The sequence below is a fragment of the Molothrus aeneus genome, chromosome 7 (genome assembly GCF_037042795.1).
Source record: "Molothrus aeneus isolate 106 chromosome 7, BPBGC_Maene_1.0, whole genome shotgun sequence".
Lineage (NCBI taxonomy): Eukaryota > Metazoa > Chordata > Aves > Passeriformes > Icteridae > Molothrus > Molothrus aeneus.
In genome coordinates this window covers 35,169,924-35,194,733 of record NC_089652.1, presented here as the reverse complement: position 1 = coordinate 35,194,733, position 24,810 = coordinate 35,169,924, and the positions used below count along the sequence as shown (strand labels likewise).

General features: G+C 38.9%; 1 protein-coding gene across 2 annotated transcripts in view; it reads left to right on the top strand.

The window, feature by feature from the left end:
- Positions 1-24,810, top strand: part of GTDC1 (glycosyltransferase like domain containing 1) — a 170,106-nt gene that overhangs the window by 63,538 nt on the left and 81,758 nt on the right. For both annotated transcript variants that reach the window (XM_066553885.1, XM_066553886.1), the window contains exons 5-6: positions 20,820-20,987; positions 24,278-24,451. In XM_066553885.1, coding sequence (XP_066409982.1) covers positions 20,820-20,987; positions 24,278-24,451 — 342 coding nt within the window. The remainder of the gene's footprint in view (positions 1-20,819; positions 20,988-24,277; positions 24,452-24,810) is intronic.

Below are 24,810 nucleotides of genomic sequence, written 5' to 3'. Positions count from 1 at the left end.
AGACCTCAGGATTTTTCCCCAAAAGCTCCATAGGCAGGAGTGGTAGGGAGGAGTGTCAGAAAAGAGTAATTTGCCACAAAATAATCTGGAAAACTAGAGTTTAATGTAATTATTGAAAATTGCATCATGAGTTAGAAATAGTAAAACCTACATTTTCTTCCATTTTTTTCTATCATGGAGCAGAGAACCTGGAGCATGGTCTTGCATTGAATTAAAACTCATTCTGGTGTAAACACACTGGAAAATATTTTTATATACTTTTACATTTTAGTACAGAAGAAAAATATTAAATTTTAATCATAGACTCAGAGTCGTTAAGGTTGGCAAAAACCTCTAAGAGCAGCATCAAGTCCAACTGTTAACCACGCTATGCTATGATGAGTGGAATATAAATTCAGCATTAAAATAAGCATCTGTACTTGAAAAATCCTAATTTCCAATGCTAACAGCTGCATGGAAGGTCATTGACATTGTGGAGTGCGTGGGGTCTCTGGGGCTCAGCGTGTTTGAAGTCAATATTTATGGTGCCTCTGTACCTCCTGTCATTAGCAGGAGGTTTTCAAGGGACTGTTCTTAGATTATATTTTGCACATGGCTCTTGTTTTCCTAGATACTGATTGGAAAAAAGGGAAGGGTATAATAGTTTTCCTGTCTGCTGATGGGTGATGAGACCAACATGTTGGGGCCATGGGTGGAATCGGGGTGAATGAATTGGTGGCAGGGAGGGAGTTTGAGATGCTTGTGTGCTTCCTGCGTTTTTAAGGAGTATAAAGGATATTTCAGCTGTTGAGATGAAGCTCAGCAGCTGCTCTGCAAACTCCTAATGGAGCAGGGGACTGGGTTTTCTTTATCTCCAGGGTTTTCCTCTGGTCACAGATACTGCTGGGGCTCCCCATTTCTCTTAACCCATAGTTTTTAAACAGCATGGTTGATATAGAGGAATAATGAAAATGGTTTTTGTTGGATAAAACAGGATTTGGAGACAATACTGCTGCCTATTAATTACTAGGTACAGATTAAGGCTCTGAATGATGAAGAGGAAGATGCAAAAGCTGTGTGCACTGAGCAAATGCTTTGCTGTGCAGCCAAAGAGCTTTGCAACCACACTCTGGGTTCTTACAGCATCACTGTGGTATTTGCCTTCCCATTATCTCTTCAGTTCACTTTTCTATGGTGTCTGGTCAATGCCTATTTTATTTTGATTTTAATTTTATTTTTTAAAATATTATTTTATTTATTTTGCCTTCCAGCATGTGGTTTAAAACTGTAACTTCATGGACTCTTGCATATAATATCTTTCATTTCTGTCTTTGAAATCCGAAGGGGTGTTTATTGTGAGCAGTAGTGTATCCAAGGTAGAATATTTAATGTTTTTGCAGATTGCTAGTATTACATGCCAGAGCAGCCTTCTGACCATGAAGCCCAGCCACGTTTGTTCTATTAGCTGCACTTCAGAAGTATTTGTTTAGTTTTTTCCTCAGATGGATAACCAGTATGGAACATTCTGTCCACAGAAGTCTTATTAAAGAGGTTAGAGCATCCTGCTAATTAGAAAAAACTAATTAGGCAGATTGTTGAGCTTGTAACCAGAATTTTATATTTTAATGGATTTGAAATGCAGTGTGCTCCCTTTTCCTATTGTAAAACACACTTTTTTCCTTTTAAATGTCTGGAAGGACCTCCTTTTTGAGGAGGTTATGCATTCAGAATAAGAAAGCAGCAAGATTTTAATTTTTAAATTTATTAAATAAACTGTAGATGAATATATACTGTAAAACTGGTGAAACCATTAATTCACATCAGCCTCTTATTGTGGCAGAAAAAAATGTTTAGTTACTTTCCTGTTGGTAGGTTTCAAGTTTAACTGCCCCAGCGAGGAGTAGAATTAAGTTCATGTGAAGAAACAGTATAATTTGTGGCTGTGTTAAAATTAGACTTAGATGGTACAGGACTCACAAATTACTCTTTGCTACTTCAAGCTAAAATTCATTGACCACTGTTTCACTGAGCCTTGGGAAGTTTATCATGTTTAAAGCTGGATCCAGTCCATTTTGAATGCTCTTGTAGTGCTGTTAGAGACTTTTGGTCTGGAAGCTGAAAAATGAGCTCGTTCTGTGACATGGGGTGACCTGGAAGCAAAACCATCAGGGTTGGTTGGGTTTGCATGGTTCACATCTTAATTCCAGGTTTGCAAGGTGCCATGTGGAAAGCCAGGCATGTTTGTGGCTGGGGACAAAACACTGGATTGGAGAAACATTTAAAATATATATATTTAAGATGGATTTCTCCCTAACATCTACTTTTGAACTCTTCTTTCAACTGTGCCCTGCTACAAACTTCAATTAGTCGTAACCTTTTTTCAGGCTTGTCATTCTGCATTTTGCAAAATGCTCTGGCTCGTGGAGCAGCCGTGTGGCCGGGAGCCGTGGGCAGTGACCTGCAGTCTGTGTCAGGACCATCCTCTGAGATGTAACTCAAGGTACAGATGTTGCAGTTGGTGAGACAAGGTTGGCTGCCATCTGGAAGGTGGCCATCTGCTCCCTCCTGCAGCAGCAGAGCACCACGCTTTTGGGGGCCCCTGCCCCTTCCTGTCACAACCTGAGTCAAGACAATTCGGAATCGCCTCTTTGAAGCCTGATTTGGGAATATTGGCCAGCCAAGTGCTTGGCACTTAGAGAAGTAAAGGGTTAGGAAGGGAGTAAAAATACTTCTAGACAAGATTTAGAAGTGAGCTGTATGAAAGGACTTTAGTAAAGCAGTGGAGACTTAAAGTATGTAGCTCAGGTCTGGAAATTTAGGAGAAACCGTGGAGCAAAGGGAGATGCCGCTTGCTATGCTGATAAAAAACAGATAGAAATGTCCCATTGGAGCATGGAGCTTGCTATTATTTTGCTAATGCTTCAGGAAATATATGGAATCTCTACCACATGAAAACAGAACTGTGGATACAGGAACAAGAGGAGGAAGCAATTAGGTCCCTTTAAGGAAACCCTTCCTTCTTCCAGTCCAAGGAGGCTGAAAAGAGGGCAAAAATATTGCAAGACTTGTATTTGTGGTGTCAGTCCTGCACGGCCAGACCTCCTATATTTGCTGGAGTGTCAGCTCTGGCTTTGGCCAGTCAGGTTTGTGATCAGCATCTGTGCTGACCTGTAGGTTCACACCCTTCCACACTCCTGCAGTTCAGTCTTCAGCCTGAAACCTGGGACTGTTATCAACCAGACAGGTCTAGGTAGTTAGCATGATGTCATGTCTCCTCATCGGTTTATGGAGCAGAGCTGAAATTATGGCCATAAATATTTTAAATTGTTTTTGTTTGGCTTCTTGGGGAGAAGCATTTCCATGGGTGAGAGGTTGTTTTGTGAGAGGCTCTGCTGTATGACAGATCATATGGATGGTTTCAGTACATGGGGAGCTTGTACCCCCTCAGTGTCATAGGTTGGAATTGTTAAAGGCACTTAACAGCTTTAAAGATTCTTGTTTAATTACTGGTCATTATTCTGAAGTGGATGACTCATTTAGCCTGCAGTGATGGGAGGTGTTCTGGCCCTCTATATAATTCTACACATACATATTTTTGCTCCTAAGCACCACAAAAATGTCTGTTTTCCTCTTGTATGTCACATTTCCTGGGGTTATACAAAGAAAATGGATCTGAGAGGGGGTATGGAATGAGAAATGGGATGTTGGGAACAAATTTGCATCAATCTGGATGGCTCTTGGTGCATACCTGAACTCTGCCATTCAGTTCTCACCTGAAAGGGTATGTAATACTGTAATAAATTAATCATCTGTTAGTCCATTCTTCTATATTGGTATTTCAGATTAGAAAACAGGCAGGACAATGTGAAATTTGGTGCTTAACAATGGTCCGACGTGGTAAAGTGTTAAAATTGACATTTAAAGCAGTTCTGGATTAGCTGTCATCAGCTTTTCTTCCCTCAGTTGAGGCTGTGTGTCCTTCACTGTGACCTCCTGTGTGTCCTGGTGAAGGCCCATTGCAGAAGTAGAGAATTTGAATTTACCAGTCTCTATCACTTGGTCTTGTTGCATGGAGATCTAAATAAATTTGCATTGATCTCAATAAATGGGGATGTTTTGAACCTTGACTTTCTAATGCTTCACAGTTGGGTGTTTTTTTGCCTGCTTTGTCAAGGAGGATGACTGTAGTAAGACCATGAGCTGATTACTCTCTGTATTAGATAATCATTTCTTAATGTGGGAGGGATATTAAGAAGAATAGATGTGAGTGCTCTTGGAAAACTCTTTATGGAATAAGGTTTAAGCACTGCTGTTAATAGGATGCACATTCCCTTTCATGCTGAGTCAGGCAGAGCTTGGCTAAATATCCAAGAGAAAAATCAAGGAGGTCTTAGACACACTTGCAAAACATGTGGTGACTCTGCTGTCTTTAAAAATTGTCACTTTTGCTGTGATCGCATTGTCACCTCTGGATTTTAGGTGGGCAGTAGCTGGAATTTAATTAAAGATTAGCCCTACTTCCATCTATACCTGTCTCTGAAGTACCTCATTGTTCCCCCACATCATGTGTTTGTCTTATGATGTGCCACTGGCAAATAATTATGGGTTTGACCTAAAATTTAAAAACAACCCTTCCTGTTTTAAGTGTCCATGTCAGTGTTAGAGGCTGCTGGGTGCAGGGGGAGGGAGGAGGAGTGGAGGTACAGGAGGGACATTGGGTGTCCTGATGGAGAGGCACTGCATCAGTGACCAACTAATCCTGGCTTTTTTTGGGAGAAGCCTGAATCATCACTAGTGATGAAATGTCTCTTTTGAATGAAAAGCTAATTTGATGGATGGAGGCTTTTTCCCATCAGTGACATTTTAAAAAGAATCCAGAGAGTTTTGGGGGTGGCTGTTCAAGTTTGTTGAAGTCACTTCAGTATGGAAAAATAGGGACTTAGGAATTAGAATTAGCCTTAGAGTAAGAGAAGATACTTTGAAAGTATTTTTAGGGATTATTTTTTGTTTAGTTGGGGTTTTTTGGTTGTAAAAGTTTTTTCTGGATTATGTAACTGAAGTCAGGACAAGATACTACAACTCTAGCTTGTATTTTATGGGGTGCTCTGAAGGATAATCTGGAGGATGTTTGTAAGGGAAGTGATAATAATAGGAGGATAGAAATACTGAGTTTCTTTTAAAATATTTTTCTTAGGATTCTGAATCTTCTTTTAATTCTGTAAGCTTTTTAAAACATTCAGGTTAATTTGTAATGGCATATTCTCAATGGTTTGTTTTTCGAATATTGTTTGGTGAACTCTAGAATAGCTCTACTGTCATTCCCAGCAGCTCTTCATTGAAAATTTTCTCCAATTAAGTGTTTTTAAGATGCTTTTATTATGCTTAAAGTTAAGATGAAGTCTAATTTTTTTTTTTAAATTTTCCCCTGTGTTGGCATATGAATGTGGTTTTGCCCTAGTGGCACTTCCCTATTTTGGATTATTTTCTACCTCTGCATATTATGTGATTTCTTGTTCAAGTGAATGACAAGATGATGTATGACACACTTGAGATAGTATTGAGCAGAGTATAGTTGGAAAATTGCAGTGATAATTTTCTTTTTACATCTCAAACTTACATGCCATTGAGAGGAAAAAAAAAAATTGTAATAGCAACTCAACAAAAAGCATAGGGGGAAACCTAGAAAAATTACAGGGAAATTTCCATAACAGATACACAACTAGCGCTGCTTTAATAATGATTTCCTGTCGTGAACTATTTTTATCATTTGCCAGCTCTCTGACGTGGCATTCTATTTAACATTTTTGAGAGCCATGTTTTAATCAGATTAAGCTCAAGGAAACCGATAGGCATCTGTTTGGCTCATGACTTGTGCTTCTGTTTCTGATTTAGTCACAAGACTATTGTTGCTGGAATCTTTTAAACCCCATTTTGCTTCCACTTGCAGCCGGTGTGTGAGCCCGGAGGTTGAGTGCCAGGGATTTTCATGATATAAACACACAGGGCTCGTTATGGAATTATTTTGTAAATTAAAGAAGACTGGTACAAACTGTGTCTTTTTCCTCATGTGATTAAATGGATGAAAATAACTATCTATTTTTAGTTTCAGGTGCAGTGATGTTTCTTAGGAACAAACTCACTTAAAGCATTTTGCTAGGAGAGGCTGACCATGAGCAGTTCTGCATTCTGAACCACTTAAGGAAAGCAAAAATCCTTAATAAATGTGAATATTCTTATAATAAATGTGAATATTCTATATCATTTTATATAGTGTGTAACACAATGATGCTTTTCATGCAAGAGATAAAGTGAGAATAAAATATAAACACCTATATTTTTAACTTTGATATTTTCATGTTTTTCAGTCATTTTATTAAATGAAAGACAGCAGAAAAGTTTCTAAGTAAAACTCCTGTGGTCTCTAACACTGACCACATCCTGTAAATTTAGAAAATCAGAAAAAAAGAAAAGGTGGTGCATAACATTTGGAATCATGGTTGTGCTTGGGTATTAGTGAATTTAGCACCTCGTTTGGTGGTCTCAGCATCTTGGAGCATGGGGGAGGACCAGCAGCCTGGCTTTTAAAAAGCTCTGTCTATCCATGTTTTCCCAATTTCCAGAGCAAAAAACCCCCATGTATTACATTTCTAATGACCTCTTTTGTCTGTTGCAAATGCAGAGAGATTGTATTCAACAGCTTGGTTTGTGTGGTGTCTTCCTGCAGTGTATTATTTATTTGGTTGACGTGTTCGAAAACTGCGAGCGTAAGAATTAATAAAGGTTATTAGTTACTTTCCATAATAAAATTAGCTGACCTTTAAGAGCATTATACAGGGGCTGTCTAAGTGGAAAAATGACAGAGTGCATTTTTATTCTGGTAGCCATTTTGATTACTAAATCTTACAGTCATAATATAGAAACTACGCGTGGTGATTAAATGTGGCTCTTGACTGTATATTTGCAGACAACAATGAAATAAGTGGAATTTTTGTGTTCAAGACAGAATTTAACCCCTTGGTTACGGTTTCACCCACATCTTGTATTTGGTTCCATTTGAACAACGCAGAGAAAGAAAAACAACCAAAACCAAAGAAAATGCAACTTCATTTTCTAAAATTGAGTGTCCCTTGGAAGCAGCAGCACCAGGAGTTTGCTGTGGTTTTTCTGGAGCATGATGATGTGCAGATTCCTGGAGCAGCCTGACTTGGGTCTCTGTCAGGCTACTCTCTGTAGCTGGGTGCATACATCTCACTCAGTCAGCCTGATAGTCTTTAGTCATCTCAATTTATCTGCCAGTTTAAAAGGAGACTTGCCATCCAATCCAGTATTGGAACATGAAGTTCACACTCCCACCTGTATTTTTAAGTTGGGGACAAGATGCACCTCATTTCCCGAGTAGCTGTTACAGCAAACTTCCTTAATTTTATTTTCTTTGTACTAAATAATGACATTTTTAGCTGTGCTATTATCTAGAAGAGATTTTATAAAGGCTTTAATCTTTATTGTTATTTTTGAAACATGATAATTTATATAATGACGATAGTATGGCTTGGATTTCAGGTGAACTTCAGATTTGCTTGTGCTGCTGCATTGTACTTTTTCAATTTTTGACTAGGTCTTATAACATTTGTTGAAATCCTTACAAGATATTCATCTATTTGTAGCATCATATAGGTCTGGCTCCCCATCTGTCTCTGTTTTTCATGGCAACGAGGCTCTGGTACATTTTTTTTTAATTTTAGTTCTTATTCATTGAAGCCCACTGTAATGCTGTTTCTGTCTTAGCTGTTTGTCCAATAGGTTTTATTGATCATTTGGGATAAAATAAAAGATTTATTCACAGGGACAAGTATTAACCAGCTATCAGTGAATTCAGTTTAGTTAGGTTAGTTTTTCTACCTTATGAAACTGAATGTAATCAGAATCCATTTATATGCTATTAAATAAATAAATAACTAACTTAGTGTAGTGCCAAAAGCTAAGAAATACTGGGGAAGAAAAGTTCTTAACTGAATTATTTTCTGCTAGGCCATATTTCTTAAGGGTCTCATAGAGCTTTTATATTTTAAAAGTAAGGGTATGCATCTAAGGTTCAGATTCCCTCCAAATAAATCCTTATTTAACAGGATATCCCTGAGACTTTTTTTCCCCTCCCCTCTTTTTGTTGGTTTTTATTTTTTTTTTTTCCTTTTTCACCATTGGCAAGGCTGACTGAAACAGCCTCATCTGGTTTAAGTAAAAAATCTTTGCATTACTTGGCGGTGGTTTCTTTTGTACGTGGTGCTTGGAGCTCCTTGAAGCTGGAGCGCACAGGAAATGCAAATCATGCAAATCATCCTCGTGCTGACGATGTACAGTGGCGTGATTGAGCAGCAGTACGTATGGCTCGTGGGCTGACCACATGAAAGGGCTCATTTAAAGACCAGATGAGCCCAAGCTGGCTTAAGTTAGACTATGTGTGAGCTTCAAAGCTTATAGAATAGCATCCTTTTTAAAAATAAATTTATTTTATTAATAACACCTGCGCCAAGTTCTTAAACAGTGAGAACATGTATAGATGAACGTTACATTGAGTAACAGGCTGTGCTTAAATCAGAAGGGCAATATTGTTGGTGGTTTTTATTTTTTTTTTTTATTTTTTTGTGGAAATCCAGGTATGCATTCATATGGGGAGAAGGTGACCACAGTCTAATACACTGCAAAAAAAGTCCAGTTCATGTTTGGTGTACATAAAAACCAACTCTTTTCTGCCTTTCAGGTAAAAATGAAAATAAATGGAAGATAAAAGGGAGTTTTTCCTGTGCAGCAGGGTTAAGAACAGGCTTTCTGTAAGTGCTTTTGAGTGCTGAGAAGAGGGAGGTTGATTGCTGGCTGCTTTGAATTTCTTGGTAACTGAGGGAAAAAATCCTGAATATTATTTTTCATACTTCTCAACAGCTTTTTCAGTAGTTTCAGGGCTTTATCCTTCCAATAAAGCTGAGCCCTTTTCTGTGGACTCTGGATCTTGAAGATGGTTGGGAGAGCAGCTGTGGTGGGAACACTGGGCTTCATCACCAACCCTTGAGATGGACCTATGGACACAACCTGAGTAAAGGGAAAAAATACTGGTAGAATAATAAACATTTTTTCATATTAATCTGGCAACAAAAAGAGTGTCTGGATAGGTAACAGTGTCCTTAAAAATATTCTTACCTTTGGTAGTATCAACATGGGTGGCTCTCTTTCTTGTAGTGAGAGTCTTATTTCTTACAAATCTTTTTTGTTTTGTTCAGCCTTCATTCGCTTTCCTTTGGATGTTTTTAAAAGTTGAGATTCATTCAAATAATGTAACATGACACAAAGCTGGAAAATGTCAATCTTGGACTGTTTCTGTGTCATCTTGTTTAATTTTTACTTGAAACAGTAGCCCTGAGGAGGTCTGCGGTGGGACTGGGCAGGACACTGCACTCCATCACCCTGACGGATGTAATTCTGGCTTGATTTCTTTTCACCAGTTCCTTGCTCCTTCATTTTGTTCTTTCTGCTAATACACAGGAACAAGAGAGAAGGAAAAAATGGATTTTTTAGATTTTATCTACCAGATTCATCCTTTCTCATCAAGTCAATCCACAGGACCTTGAACAAGAGAGGGGGACATTTCCCACATTTTATTTTTTTCCCCCCATTCTTTTAAACATTAATTTTATTCTTTTTAATTTCTTATATGAAGCCAAGGGGGAGCATTTCACCCCTTCCATGTTACCTGCAGTCTGGGGCAGCTCCCACTGTGCTGAGCACATACAAGTGGGGGTGATAGGGCTCAGCAGGAAGTTTTGGGTTCAGTTGGGGCTGAAATGTTGAAGTTCCTTCCTTCTGTATGGTTTGTTCATATATTTGTTTATTTTAAAGGAAAAAAACCAGATGGTTAAAAGGATGGCATCCCAAAACCATTGTGGAAAGGAATATTCAGAATAAATACTGTTTTTCTAAACCTGTGATCCTTTACAGGGAAAATTTGTGAGATTTCTGGGCAGGTGTTTACATATCCAGCACAAAGTTTGTGTTTTAATAGAAGAAGCAATTTAAATCAAAGATAATATTAAGATATCTTTTATATTCAGTGTAAGAAATACCAAGATACAGGAGCTAACAGAGAAAGCAGAAAATAAATTTTACTACTTGTATCTATAATAATTTAATATAATTTAATATCCATTTCAGTGTGTGACAGTAAGTAAAGATTACTTAAATATTTGTACCTAGGAGCACAGGGCTGTATAAAGATCTTTGAATTTTCAAGTTAATTTGTTTCTTCCAGGAATATGAAGAGATATATACAGAAAATTAATCCCATATGATCGTACAGCTACCATTGCTCCCAAACTTTTTGGAAATACTTTCCAAAGAACATCTCCAGTCATCTTGACAAACAGCTTGAGTCAAGCTTCCTTTTCGGGAGATCCTGAAAGGTTTTATGTGCAGTTCAAAGGCATTGCTGGAAAAATTGTGTTATTTGGAGACCTTGACCAAAAACTACTTTACTTTGCTCAGCCTTTGCAGATATGAAATCTCCTTGCCCAGCCATCTTGAACAGATTTTTAGGTTTCTGTCATGGAGAGATGCACGATCTTTTTTCAATAACAAATTAGCTCTTGTCAACAGTTTTCCTGGCCACAGTTTAAATATCTCAATTCAGAATGTTTCATAGCTTTTTGGTGGATTTTGCTAGAAAATATGTGCGTGTATCGTATTTATGCATTGTGTATCTGCATGTGCAAGCATGCAGACATCTGTGCATGAACATCTCTCTGGGAGTGAAGATCTGAGATCTGAAAATGCTGAATCACTCTGTGTGCTCTAACTAAGATAATGTTTTGGGAAACCAGTCAGGTGCTGTGGTGAGCAGGGTCCATAAGATACATAAAAAAATTACATGATCTTACATGAGCTGATTAAATCACTAGACCATGACATTCACTTATCTTCAGCTCTGGCTTGGGCTCCTGACTTCTCACTCATTCCTTTGGTGGCTCTTGATAAACAAGCCTTGGCCTCAGTTTCTTTTTCTTAAAGATTAGAAAGCATGTGGTGTGGTGTTCTGACTTTGTAACATATGATTTCAACCCCAGAGGCAGATATTTCTCTTTCATTTTCCTTGGGAATAATGGGAATTCATCACTGGATGCTTTATTTAATGATTAGAAGAATTCTGAAATGATAGTTGCGTGTGAGATGTGTTGGGAAAGCATGATTTGTGAAACATATGGAAGCCTAGAAGTCTTTTTATTAAATTATTATTTTATTATTGGATTTTTACATGTGGGGAAATACCAGCATCTTGCAGTGTTGAGGTATGGATTGCTCACTCAAGGGTCAGGTCTGTGTTGTGTAAGCTGACCAAACATAGACTGTAAATGTCTAATGTTGTTGTTAACCCTGCAAAACTCTCAGCCAGGAGCTGGAGAAGAAAAATGGGCAAAAGTTTTAATTTGCATGGCTGTTAAATTCTCTCATGAATTTGACATATTCTCTTTTTCTTTGAATTCTCTCCTGTTTGTGTCAGCTCTTGCATCGGTCCCTTGCATCCCCTGTCAGGAGCTCCAAGCTGCAGAGCTGAGATCGTTTATTTCTTTCTCTTTCCCTGGTTGCATTATAAATAAAAACCCTGTTATGATAACATGTGAAATAAAATGGTAGGACATCAGTATAGATTATCCTTAAAATCATGTTATGGAAATGGAAATAAAGCAGTTTATGGTATATGCCAGGCATGATGCAAGTGATATTAAATAAATATATGACTGAAGGGTTCCATTCATTCCAAATGCTCCCCTTTGTGATCTTTAGCCATGTTTGTAGAGAAACCTTTCTTAAAGCACTTAAAGCTTAATTCAGAACAGACAAAACAATTATCTTTTGAAAGTCTGATGAAATATGTTTGGCAGCTTTTGAATTTAGGCGAGTGTTTGTCTCACTTCTTTGAAATCTCACTTCAGTCGGTCGCTCAGCCATTTCAGTGCAATCCTTCAAATCTGGTAGCGAGTGTGGGCTCTGCTGAGTTACAGAAATGTTCTAATCAGAAAGTGGAGGGGCTCAAAATAGTGTGCAGTACACAAAACTTGACATTTTCCTTACTGATGTGCTTTTGGATATTGGTCTACCTGCTGTCCCTGTGTTTTTGATGGAGCGTTGGTGGATAAATCACTGTAGGAAGGAGCTTGTCCCTCCAAAGACAGGTCTGGAGACCCTTAAGCATTAAATTATTTTAATTTCTTGGGGAACAGAAGTGTCACTTTATCTTCTCTGAGTAGAAATTATGAAGGTTTATGCGCCAATGTGTAAGTGTTTCTCATAGGAAGAGATGGCAGAAGACTGATACTGCACAATGTATTTTTATAGTTGAACTATGTCATGAACATGGAGCAGAAATATTTAAATTGTGGATCTGATTGCCACTTTGCTGAGCACATGGGATAGTTTGCTTAGCTTATATTACAGCAGGAAAGTTGTGGCAGCAACAAATATCCTAGAAGTGTGAAGGGCATTTGGGAGAAATACGTATTTCCCCTTCATTTTTTTGGTAATATTTGATAGAAATACTTTTTTTTTTTTTTAAATACATGTATACGGAGGACTTTGTGAATTCACTTTGTGAATATATATTAAAAATCACTAAGTTATTCCTAATGTTCTGTAGTGCTGCCTGCTCCTGACAAACATCTGATATGGATCATATGCCTCTAAAAAGAGAAGTTCCTCGAGCAAAATATCCTCATGAAAACAGGTTGGAGACACTCACATTCTCTCGCTCGCTCTCACTCACATGTTACATTTTGGCACGTTGTAGGAGCAGGTAGCATATCTACTACCTGCTGTTGAAAGTGTTGAAGATACTGAATTATTTATTCCATCTTCTGCACTATCCAAACTCGTTTTGGGTAGTTTGACACATCTCGGTCTTCCATATGGATACTTCATGGTGACAGAGTTGCCAGCTGCTCAGGTTTTATGACAGTCTGAGTTTTTTCGAGGACTGTATTAGTTTTCTGGGAAGAATCCTGCTTTTCCTGAGGGTCCCCATTCTTAGGCAGTAGTTATGCCTTGGGTTGACGCTCTGGAGTGGGAGTTTTTTAGGAAAATTAGCTGAGACAGTCCATAAAAGTAATTTTTAAAGGACTTGTTGTTTGTAGATTGTGTGAGATTAAATCAGAGCTGTGGGATATTAGAAAAATGTGAAAGCCATTTGTTAAGAAAGTTCCTTTTAGTCACAGTCTTCAAATTCCTTAAAGAAAAAAAAAAGTGTTTAGATATTAAGGTGCATAAAGCAACATAAAAAGAAGTCTGGAATACTTTGGAAGACAGGATTTTCAGGGCACTTGAAATGTAACACTAAACAGTCAGCAAAGCTTCCCCATGGCAGGGGCTTGGAACTTGATGGTATTTAAAGTCCCTTCCAACCCAAACTATTCTGAGATTCCATGATTTTCTCTGCAGTTGTGCAAAGTGAGCAGGTCTTCTGTTGTTTTAAAATACAAAATGTGTAAACCTGAAAATTGAGGGAAGATTTGAGTTTTTACTTTGCCAAAACTTACTGAAATAGTGGGAAATGAGTTCCACTCATTAGTTCTACTTTATGCAAGCATCTCTTGATTCAAACCTTTTTTAAGGGAAGCCCTGAGTGTTGTGGTGGGTCTGTGCTGTGCTGGGATTGATTCCCTTTCTGTGGGATACATCAGCCTTGCTTGCAGTGGGATCCATATATCCATGATGGTGCCTGTTTGCTCTGTGCCGTCCTGGATCCAAGCTGACACCAGGAGATGTGAAGTAAGGATGCTCAAGGCTTGCTGTTCAGATTAAGAAGTGCAGTTATGTGGAGCCCTAGGACTTCTCCATGCTGCTACAACCCCTTGGCCATATTGCCTTGTCCGTGCCAGGCATTTGACATATTTGGCTTCTCTCCAGAGTTGGACAGATAAGATACGAAATTAAATTAATTTGCAGCCTTACAACCAATAAATAATGCTGCTTAAATGTTACCTAATTGAGTAGAACATCAGTTTTGCAAGCATTTTTCTTTTAAAATGTCGTTTCATTATACATCACTGCATCCTGTCGTTTCATTATACATCACTGTTTACCTGTGGTGACTTTTTTGGCTTCAGCCACCATGTTGTCTATTTATCTTGCTTCCTACTTTTTCTTTGCTCCATCACAGCACCTATTTGAGCATAGTTAGTCTGTCCATCTCATACAAACCACCCAGCAATAGCTACTTTTCACTAGTGGGTTATTCTGATTTGCTTATTCTCTGCTCTGATAAAATTCCTTTGCTTCACTGTTTGTTGCTGATGGAATTTTAGTGAGGAGGATGATGTGGACTCATGGTTTCTCCTTCCCCCCATCACCACAGCTCTGACTGCTTGGTCCTGACCTCTCCCTTTGTGGGAACACAGAGGCCGATGGAGCCCATGGTGAACAATCTGGCCACTAAAGTAAAAATGTGCATCTGTCAGTAATTAATTGAAGCCAAATTTAATTACAAATCAGGGAAAAAATAGTACCACACACACTTAATAAAATTCAAGAAGCTTCAGTGTTGTTGCCTGGAAAGCAAAGCAGTTCAAACAGAATACACCCCCCTCAAAAGTCTGCTCGGTGAGAGTCTCTTTCAAGCTTACTTCTTGATATTACATAGAGAAGTAGTTTTGATTCACAGTTTTCACATGGTTTTTGATACCTTTTTGAGTTAAAGGTCATAAAAAATAATGGAAAAGTATTTAAGACTGGCTCTTAATTGTGTGGGCTAAGGTTCTTGCCTGAAATTTTGTTTGATATTTGGTTCCAGTACATAAATACTGGTTGAAATAAAGAATCAGAGGGGTAAGGAGGAACTGTGAGAGCCTAAATGATTTGCAAATTAAAAAATGGCATTTATGTATCTTTGAAATATTTGAAATTGTGTATTTTAAAATAAAAATACATAAAAAGAAGGGATTGGCAGTATGAGTTGAAACCAAGCTTTTCCTTCCTCTTTATTTTAGCGTACAAGGCAACTCCCAAATTCTAAATATTGAACTGGTAGCAGCCATGAATATTTATTACTGTACTGTATGTACATATAGCAATTACAGCAAGAGGAAAAAAATATTTTTCTTTACAATTAATATTTGTAAACGTTTATGAAAGTACATAGAAATAAATAAGACAAACACATGGCCTAATTAAGATGAAAGGCATGACAACCCTTGTGATTTGTTCTGAAAAATAGAGACCATTAAAATAGTAAGACTTAATTATTTCTGTAAACATTGCAAATTATCTTTATCTACAAAAACCTTAATTTATGAGTTAAAATATCTATAAGCATTTTTTGACATTTGTACATTCCATGTCAAAAAATTATTGTTAATTTATTATTTATTATACCGTCTACTGTCACATATTACCACTTATTAGTATTTATTGTTCAGAAATTCAGTGTTGTCTATTGTGTAATGGGAAAAGGAAAAGCATTTTATATGCAGTTGTAATTTGTGTGTTCTTGGGCTAGTGATAAAAATGCAACTTCTGTAAGTTGATCACATAAAAATGTGTGTAATAACAAACAAAAGTAACTGGTCTGTTAAGATTGCAGGCATTAACAGTGCTATTTGAGACACAGTTTACATTTGAAAGGTAACTTAAAGCAAAATGCATGGACTTGGCTAATTGCTGGGTTGAAATTAAAGAAAACTGTATGATGGAGGAAGCTTGGCCACGAGGTTTGACCTGCAGGCCCTGGGAGCCTCCATCAGCTTTGGAGCTCTTGTTTCTCCAGGTGGATGTGTCTGTGGTCAAGCCTCTTGCCTTTGCCTTGGCCTTTAAGGGGGCGACGTAGGGCAGAATGGTTTGGATAAACCGTGGTGCAATCCAGAAATAAAAACACAGGGTGGTTTGTGTTGGAAGGGACCTTAAATTCATCTCATTCCACTCCTGCCATGGGCAGGGACACCTTCCACTGTCCCAGGTTCTTCCAAGCCCTGTCCAGCCTGGCCTTGGACACTTCCAGGGATCCAGGAGCAGCCACAGCTTCTCTGGGCACCTTGTGCCAGGGCCTCACTGGTTCAATCAGTGCCACCTACTGAACAGTATTATTTTAGTATTTATTTTAGCCTTTTCCCCTAAAAGGTTCATATTTGTAGCCATATCCAAATGTTTGTCTGTTTTATTGCAATACTGTTCCTGGAGGATGAAGAGTGCTCGTAGCTCTTTTCTGGGCTGCCAGATCTTCAATCATAAACTCATTTTACTGTGGATGTCGTTGTTTTGCAGCAGAGAATTGTGGCTTTGGGTTTTATTTGTGGAGCAGGAGAGTCCCTGCTGCTGCTGCAGGATTGTATCCTACAGCAATCCCCCTTTTCCAGGGACAGCTGGGTTACCTGCACTGCCACACAAACAGTGGCCACGTTTATCTGTCCTTCGTGCAGAGCTTCTGCCAGACTGAGGAGCATCCCACTACAAATCAGGTGCTGTTTTAAACTTGCTTTGTTCTGTGAGCCTGGCGGATCGGAGAGCTCAGCCTCCATATCCATAGATACATAAATATGCCCTGTGTGGTCTCCCAAGGGGAAGGCAAAATGTGTTTTTAGTTAAGTTGCATGGGAATTTAATTGAAAGATTTAGGGCAATGCCATAAAAGAGTAAATCATGGCTGCCTGACACAAAGAAGATTTATAAAGCCAAATAAAAATACTTTAGCACCTTCACTATTATAATTTGCTTGATAGAAGTGGAAACCCATATTAGTCATTTTGTCTGCTGGTAATTAAAAAAAAAAAAAAAGGGCTTTTAGATTTTACTGAATTTCAGTTGTTTGGAGTGAAATAATGGGGAAGACAGTAGCAAAGGGCAGAGAATTCTGTGGACATGTCACATCTCTGAACCTGCAAGTGCACTCAGCTTCCTTCCCAGGAATATTTATCTTAGTTAAGCACATGCTTAACTAATTTCACACAAGCAGCTCCTCAGAAGGGCTGTGAACTGATTCAGATGAAGAACAAGCATGGCTTTAGACTGCAGTTTATGTGGATGGTGGCCCTGAAATCCAGCCAGTCTCCAAGGCAGTGGGGCTACTGCATGTGGGATGGTCCTGCTCTGTGCAAGAAGGTCACTTGTCACACAGCAAAATGCTCAGGGATGTTTTGGAGAGGAGAGCTGGGGCAGAGCTTTAGGAATGTGACCTTCAGAACAGGTTTAGTGAGGATTCACTCACTGTATTTATTGGAGAGCACTGTATATATTAAATGCTGCAGTGTTGATAGGTCTCGATAAGGACACCATAATAGCAGTTGAATTGTAGGGGGTTTTGTTAGATGGTAAGTTAATGATGTAGCTGTTAATTTGAATTTAGCAGACGTTTTAAATATAGGTTTCTCTTACAGAGACAAAAGTTGCAATTTAAAGCTCTTTGGTGGTCTAAAAACAGCTTAATTCTCTAGTAGCATGGTAATAAGTACTAATCCAGCTTATGCAGTGATTGTAGTATGTCATGTTTGTGAAAGATTGCCTAACTCTGCTTTCTCTGGGTTTTATGTTAATTTTTTTAAATTAAACATAAAACCTTATAACATCTTTATGCTGAGATAAACTGTTCAATTTAACTTGTGCTCAAGCAGCAGCTGTCAGGAATTATCATGTTTTGAGCGTTCTTGCCATCACCTTGTGTCTCTACCTCCCGGATACACTCTGTGGGATGATAAAGCTCACCTTGTTAGGATTTATTACTTAAATAATAACCCGAGGTAAAATGAAAGTTGATGTCACACGGAATGACAACTGACATATATTTATGTCGCACGTTCCATTATAATAAACTTTCCTTTCTTCCCCTTGTAATAGGTGTTAAATGGAAATACACTCCAGCATATCCTCCAGTGCCCTGCGTGAGTCCATTAGCCACGAACGCGGCTGCTCTGTGGGCATGTTCACGGGGACTCATGCTGTCAGGTGTTATTTAAGCTTGTAAAGCCAGGGAAATTGGTTAGTGCTGGTAGTTAGCAGCTTCTCTGCCAGTAAAGGAGCAGCCATGAGAGCCTCTCAGAGTCGGGATAAATTCTGGAAGTGCTGCAAAGTAATGGAAGTGAATCAAGGAGGGTGTTGCCTAATTAGTGGGTTTATTTTAATTCTTTTCCTTGCTGTAAGAAGCACAGGCAATGTCATTTCAGGCTCTACATCTGAATTTGCTAGTTGTCACCACAGTTTTCTCTTGACACCAGTTTATTGTGCTGAGCTGGGCAGTGATAAGCGATCTGCTTGTTAGTGGAGTCTTATCACTTTCTATTTACAGTGGAGAAAATTTAGATCTACCTCTTGCAAGCTTTCCAAGTTTTCAGCCTTTTTTGCCATGCTAGAAGCCAGGCTCCATTGTGCTCTAATGATGCTATTGAATTCCTCCAGTTTGCCTAAGCCAAGACTGCAGACACTGTTTTTTTGCCTGTGGCTATAACCATCTTTTTTTCCCCCTCCTAATTATCCCATTGTTGATCTGAGCAAGTTAAGATGCATCAGAGCTACATGGTTGTGTCCAAGTTTATTTCTTGGATCTGCTCTCATTGTGCTCTCCATTGTCCTTTTCTCTCCAGTGTGTCAACCTTGGCACCTCCACTATCTGCACTTCCCATCCTCTTTCTGTGCTGGTTTCCCTGGTTTCAGTCTGAATGTGCTGTCTTTTCCTCCTTTCTTCCTTCAAACTCAGCCAGGTTCATCAATAACACCCTGTATCAGTTCTGTTTTCTTCCCTAACTCATGGTAGAAAAGAATTTTTTGAGAAATCAGTAAAGGAAAAGATAAACCATGATGCAATCCAGAAATGGAGTCCCAACATGGTTTGGGGTGGAAAGAACCTTAAAGCTCATCTAGTTCCATTCCCCTGCCGTGGGCAGGGACTTTTTCCACTATGCCAGGTTGATCCAAGCCCTGTCCAGCCTGGCCTTGGACACTTCCAGGGATCCGGGGCCAGCTGCTTCTCTGGGCACCCTGTGCCAGGACCTGCCCACCCTCACAGGGAAGAATTCCTTCCTTTATATAATGTGTACCTATCCTTTTTTAGTATGAAGCCATTCCCCCTTGCCCTGTCAGTAGCCCAAATTTTTCCAAGCAACCATTTAATCTCATTTTTGCAGGTTTTGGGGTATGTTTTCTCCAGTTGGCATTTTTCTTTGTCACTCTAGTGCTGAGCAGGGATTTCACATCGCCCCCAGGAAGCTTTTCCTGCTCTGCTTTGAGCCTGGCACCCAGGTCATTATGAGGTCCAGAGGTCATTACTCATGGTGACAAATAAGTAATGGCTTACCTAAAAGTATTTTTTCCTCCTAGTATGGCTTGTAATAAACCTGAGCTCATATCTTAATTGGCATTCTGTGTGACAGGTCCTTTAGAACCATCAAATATTTGATGAACAAGGCAATAACCGTCATCTCTTACTTTCGTAATCCTTTCAGATCAGCATTGACCCAGGTTGATGAAGATGGATACAGGATCTATGCCCTAGGAAGTATTTGTTCTGTAGATACAGGTTATCTAAGAAGGGTGTAAGTTAGCAGAGATATGATATAATAGATATGATCTAGATGGATGTCTGGGGAAGTTCATGAGTTTTGAGGTTGGCGGCCAAAATCAGAAGTTTATCACATTAGTGATGTCAGTTTGGCAGTAATCTTGAACACAAAATTAACGTAAAAATAGAAAGAATGGGAATAACAGTTGGAAAAAAAACTTTAAAAAATATTTTAGAAGAAGAAAACATTGCATAAATCAGTTCTGAATCTGAATTACTAAAATGGTGGAGAGCAAAAAAAAAAAAACCAACCCAAACAATTCAGAAACAGGCTGTGTTTAAAATTAGTTTATTAAACTTAATATTCTATGTGCAATAAATCTCAATTCTTTCTTTTTTAAAGTCCCCTGTGACAAGAAATACAGGACACAAATATCTGAGGCTCTTCAGGTCTCTGCAAGTTCAGGATTCACTTTGCTTGGAAGCAGAGCTAGCCAGGTGCCAGGGGATGCTCACATGCTTTTGGTGAAATGCAGGGAAATCTGCCACTGGTTACAGTTGGGTCAGGATTTCATATTACACATTTAAATACATTCATTTTCTGATAGCCTGGGAAGTTACACAAGGCTAAGATAGCAGCTTGTTAGTGGTGTTTGTGCCTGCTTTATCTAATTGAAGGATGTGTGCAGTGTTGTGGACTGTGGAATAGCAGGAGTGCAGTAGCAGGACTGGGGTGCAAGGGTAGAAACAACATTTCATTATAGAGGATACCTAATAAAAATGTGAAAATAAAGCAGAAAAAGGGTGGGAAAAAAAAAAAGAAAAGCAGACCATACTAGATAAGTGCAGTGCATAAATCAAAAGGGTTTATGTCATAACATGAACATGTGCCATTCCTGCTCATATATTGAATTTCAGTAGTTGGTTGCATAAAGAAGTAAAGTGTAATGAAACTGGCAAGCAAAGTATTCCCTAGCCAGCCTTATCTTTGTTCCATTTGTCCTTCAGATACAGCTTTTCTTGCCTTTTTCAATAAAATCCATCCAGCTTTTTTTTTTTTTTTTTTTTTTTTTTTATTATTTTGCATCTCTCTGTAACTGAGCTGGGAAGACCGATGAGATTCGGCGCTTTTCTAGTTGGGTTCTTAGCAGCTGCTTTTTAAGAGATCAAAACTTCGAATGCTGCTACATGGTATTAAGGCTTAGCTATTGATGTGTCCCTATAGGGGTTATGTTTTTCTTGGGGGGGAGGGAGTGGGGAGCAGGGGAAGGGGTGACCCCTGCGAGCACACTCGCTGGCAGTAAACACTGCTCTCCTTGTTTTCCAGGATCCTCTTTGCAAGCTCGGTGCTTAACCTGGCTGAACTCGCCGCCCTCCGCCCTGACCTTGGCAAATTGAAAAAGGTCCTCTACTTCCATGAGAACCAATTGGCATATCCTGTCCAGAAATGCCAGGAAAGGGATTTTCAGTATGGATACAACCAAATTCTTTCATGGTAGGTGTGGCTCGCACTGCTCCTCATTATTTAAGGTGTCCTTCTGTCTACAGCATTGTAACCCTGAGGAGTCCTTATACCTTTTTTTGTATTAATTATTTTTCTATTTTTATTTTGTATTGATTTTTTTTTTGGTATTAATTATTTTGTATTAATGTTTTACAAGACCACGTGGTGGCAGAAAATGGGGGATCAACCTCAAGTGGAAAGAGAGTAGGTTTAGATGGGATATTGGGAAGAAACTCTTCCCTGTTAAGGCAGTGAGGCCCTGGCACAGGTTGCCCAGAGAAGCTGTGGCTGGCCCTGCATCCCTGGCAGTGTCCAAGGCCAGATTGGATGAGGCTTGGAGCAACCTGGGATAGAAGAAGATATCCCATGGCAGGGGGTGGCACTGGTTGAGCTTTTAGAGCCCTTCCAACCCAGGTTATTCTGTGATTCTATAAAGGATGAGCCGGTACCAAACTGAGGTACCAGGAGAGTTCTGAGGAGAGCTTGATAAAATTGGTGTGGCTGAACCACTTTGCTCTAAAAAATCATCTCAATTTATTGTATAAAGTCCACCAATGCTGCCATGGTGTACCCATTGTTGGTTGGATTTCTGACCTGTGCCTTGGCTGAAAGTGGTGCTTTGTTTCATGGATGCTTCACAAAGCTGCAGCTACTCAGCTCGTGCTTGGCCATAGCTTTTACTGCATCCAGCTGAAATTATGGAGAGGGTTTTAGGGAAATAAACAGAAATTAAAATGTACTGCAGCACTTTTCCTGTGAAGAGAGGGCAGTAAACATACCAGATAAATCCTTATATTTCTTTCATCTAGTATTCAGAAATTGTGCAGTGCTAAAATACCCAGACGTTTTAAAGGCTGTGGTCCTTTATTGTTGCTAAAAACAAATGTATTTCTCGAATCTGAGTTAATGAAAGAAGTTAATAACAGCACCACTGAAAAGCTTTGTGGTTAGGCACTGCACAGACCTAAGCAAAACAGCAAAACTCACTTGTTTTCAACTGAAATAAATTCATTTCCATGATCTTTCTCACCTCTCTCGGTGGAAGAATTATAAAGAATAGGGCTTGAGCATTTTAAGATGCAAGTTAAGCTTTTGCATCTTTATAATCTAAGGCAGTTATGTTGAAATTTCTCAATTAATGATCTGTGTACGCTCTGGCCATTCTGCAGCTGCCTCTGCCACAGTGTTTGCAACATGTTTCACTTACTGAGCTGTAAAGATGGGAAAGTGGAGTGAAAAATCTTTTGAAAACAGTAGCAGCCATTTTCAGATGTTCTAACAAAAGGAAGTGTTTTCTGGCACTAGGAAAGGAATATTTTTTTGTATATATATTTTGCTTTTTTGTGGCAGTTATTTTTCATACATCTGTTGTAAACTGACAAACGTTTTTCCTCAAAATACGCATTTTAAGTATCTTCTCCTATTAGATAAATAAAGATGATTTTTGTAGATCATAGAATTTGGCTTGGGTTGGAAGGGACTCTCAAGCCCACCTCATTCCACCCCCTGCCATGAGCAGGGGCACCTTCCACTAGACCAGGTTTCTCCAAGCCCATCCAGCCTGGCTTTGGACGCTTCCAGGGATGGGGGAAGAGATGCTCCATTCTGTCTTTTTCAGCCTCCATTATATTCTTCATGTAGTTACATAATATTTATCTCCCATTTCTGTTCTGCTGAAACCCCAATTTAACAGAAAATTTGAGCCGTGTCCTCTGTGTTATTGTTCACACTCCAGTGGTCATCTGCAAAGAGATGCCATCTTTTCATCTTCCAAATATGTTAGAAATGGGGAAAATGTACCTTTCCACTTTTACACAGAGTGTAAAAAATTAGAGCACTTTGAACCTTCAGGTTGGTGCTTTGGATCATTAAAAAAATCAGAATTCTGATGTTTCTAAGGAGTTAATCTTTCTAATTTGCCCCTGGCTTGCAGAGCCTGCAGGAAGGAGCTAGGGCAGATAGGAGTTCATGCATGAGAGAAGGTGAGATGATGTTGTTGGAGCCTTTGCTGTGTGTCAGAGAGCAGCACAGAAATGTGTCAGGTCCCTGCCTCATGTCATCTGTAAATCAGTGCAGAAAAGATGACTTCTGTTCAAAACTGAGGCTTCCAACGGGTTAAAAACCATAGGTGGGCAAGAGGGTAAGATGCCAGAAAGCATTTCAGCTCCTGCAGCCAGCTTGAAAAGGATTATTTCTCTCTAATGTTGGAGTTTCTTTGCTTTTCCTACTGACTCCTGCTGCTTTGGTGAGCAGTGTCAGTTCTCTTTCTTGACCAGACAGCAGAAAGATGCAGAGAGGATGAATGACAGCCTCTCACCTCAAATATACTTTTCACCAGCCCTGTGACTTATGAACACATGTCCTCAATGTATCTTATGACTTGTAGGTCTGTATTACAATATATAACATATTGAGAAAACCAACTGGCCATAAAGCATTTCTTACCTCAGTTAGTGCTCTGTGTGTTGGTGTAGCTCAGGTTGTGGAAGCACTGCCAGGATAAACTTCCAGATCCTTCAGGTTTTTTATAGCTGCTTATTTTCTCCAGACTGACTCTAAGAGTGGAGCAATAATACCTGCATTGTTATTGAACTCCATCTTAAAATTATTGATCTGGTTGATTTTAAACCACAGCAGTAGAAATAAAACATTAAATTTATATGCCAATTCTTTTCAAACTTTTTTTAAGGGGGGTGGATATTGTATGCTATGTATTTTATTTATATATAGAGAGAATATACTCTTAATCAGGATTACATTTGCATAGGTTAAATAACAATCCATTTCCTTAGTGTCCTGATGCCTGACACACATGGTCAGTTGAAGGTAGGTTAACCAAAGGTAAGTTGTCCTTCAATAAAAAATATTTCTGAGGAATTTTAATTTTCTTCCAACTTAAATTCTACAAAAGTCAGATTACAGTGGGCCTTATCTGTTTATAATGCTTCTGAGAGATGATGATAGTAACACTATACTTACCACTTTATGAACAAAACTCCATAGCTAGAATAGATGTGCTCCTTTAGATTAATAATAGTAATTTATTATTAGTTAAAAAAGGTTAAACATGTTTTTAAAGGGTGAATAGAGAGAAATTAAGACATTTCTGATTAGGGTACTTGTGATACTCCTAATTCATGTGAAAATGCTGATTTTAATTAGCATCCACTTGCACCTTTTGCTTGTTTATGAGAATGTGTATCCTATTTCCTTTGCCTGTAGAATAGTCCTGTGCCTTTTGTGCCAGCAGTACATTCATTAATCTTCACCGCTTTTTACAGTTTGGTTGCTGATGTTGTGGTGTTCAACTCTGCTTTTAATATGGAATCCTTTCTTAAATCCATTGGAAAATTTATGAAGCTGATTCCTGACCACAGACCTAAGGATTTGGAAAAAACAATCAGACCGAAGTGCCAAGTTCTTTATTTTCCAGTCAGGTTTCCTGATGTGAGCAGGTCAGTACATTTTCCACGTCATAAATTGCCTCCAGCCTGTCAAAACTCTGTATTTATGGTGACGTTCTAACTAATCAGCTAAAGCATCGTTAATGAATGAGTTTGATAATATGCAAAACCCCCTAATTGATAAATGTATTTCAATAATCAGAGGCTATTGAGGCAGCCAAGCCTGTCCTCAGTGCCTGTCGTGCAAACTTGCATCGTTCAGGATGAGTGATTTCCCACTTGTTTCAGTGATTTCCCACTTGTTTCAGCCTTCCAGGAGTTGCCTGCTCCTCGGTGATGAGTTTTTTGGGTTTTTTTTGGTTAGGGATTAAATGTGTGAGATAGTACTTTTTGTTTGGATTTAGATGTTT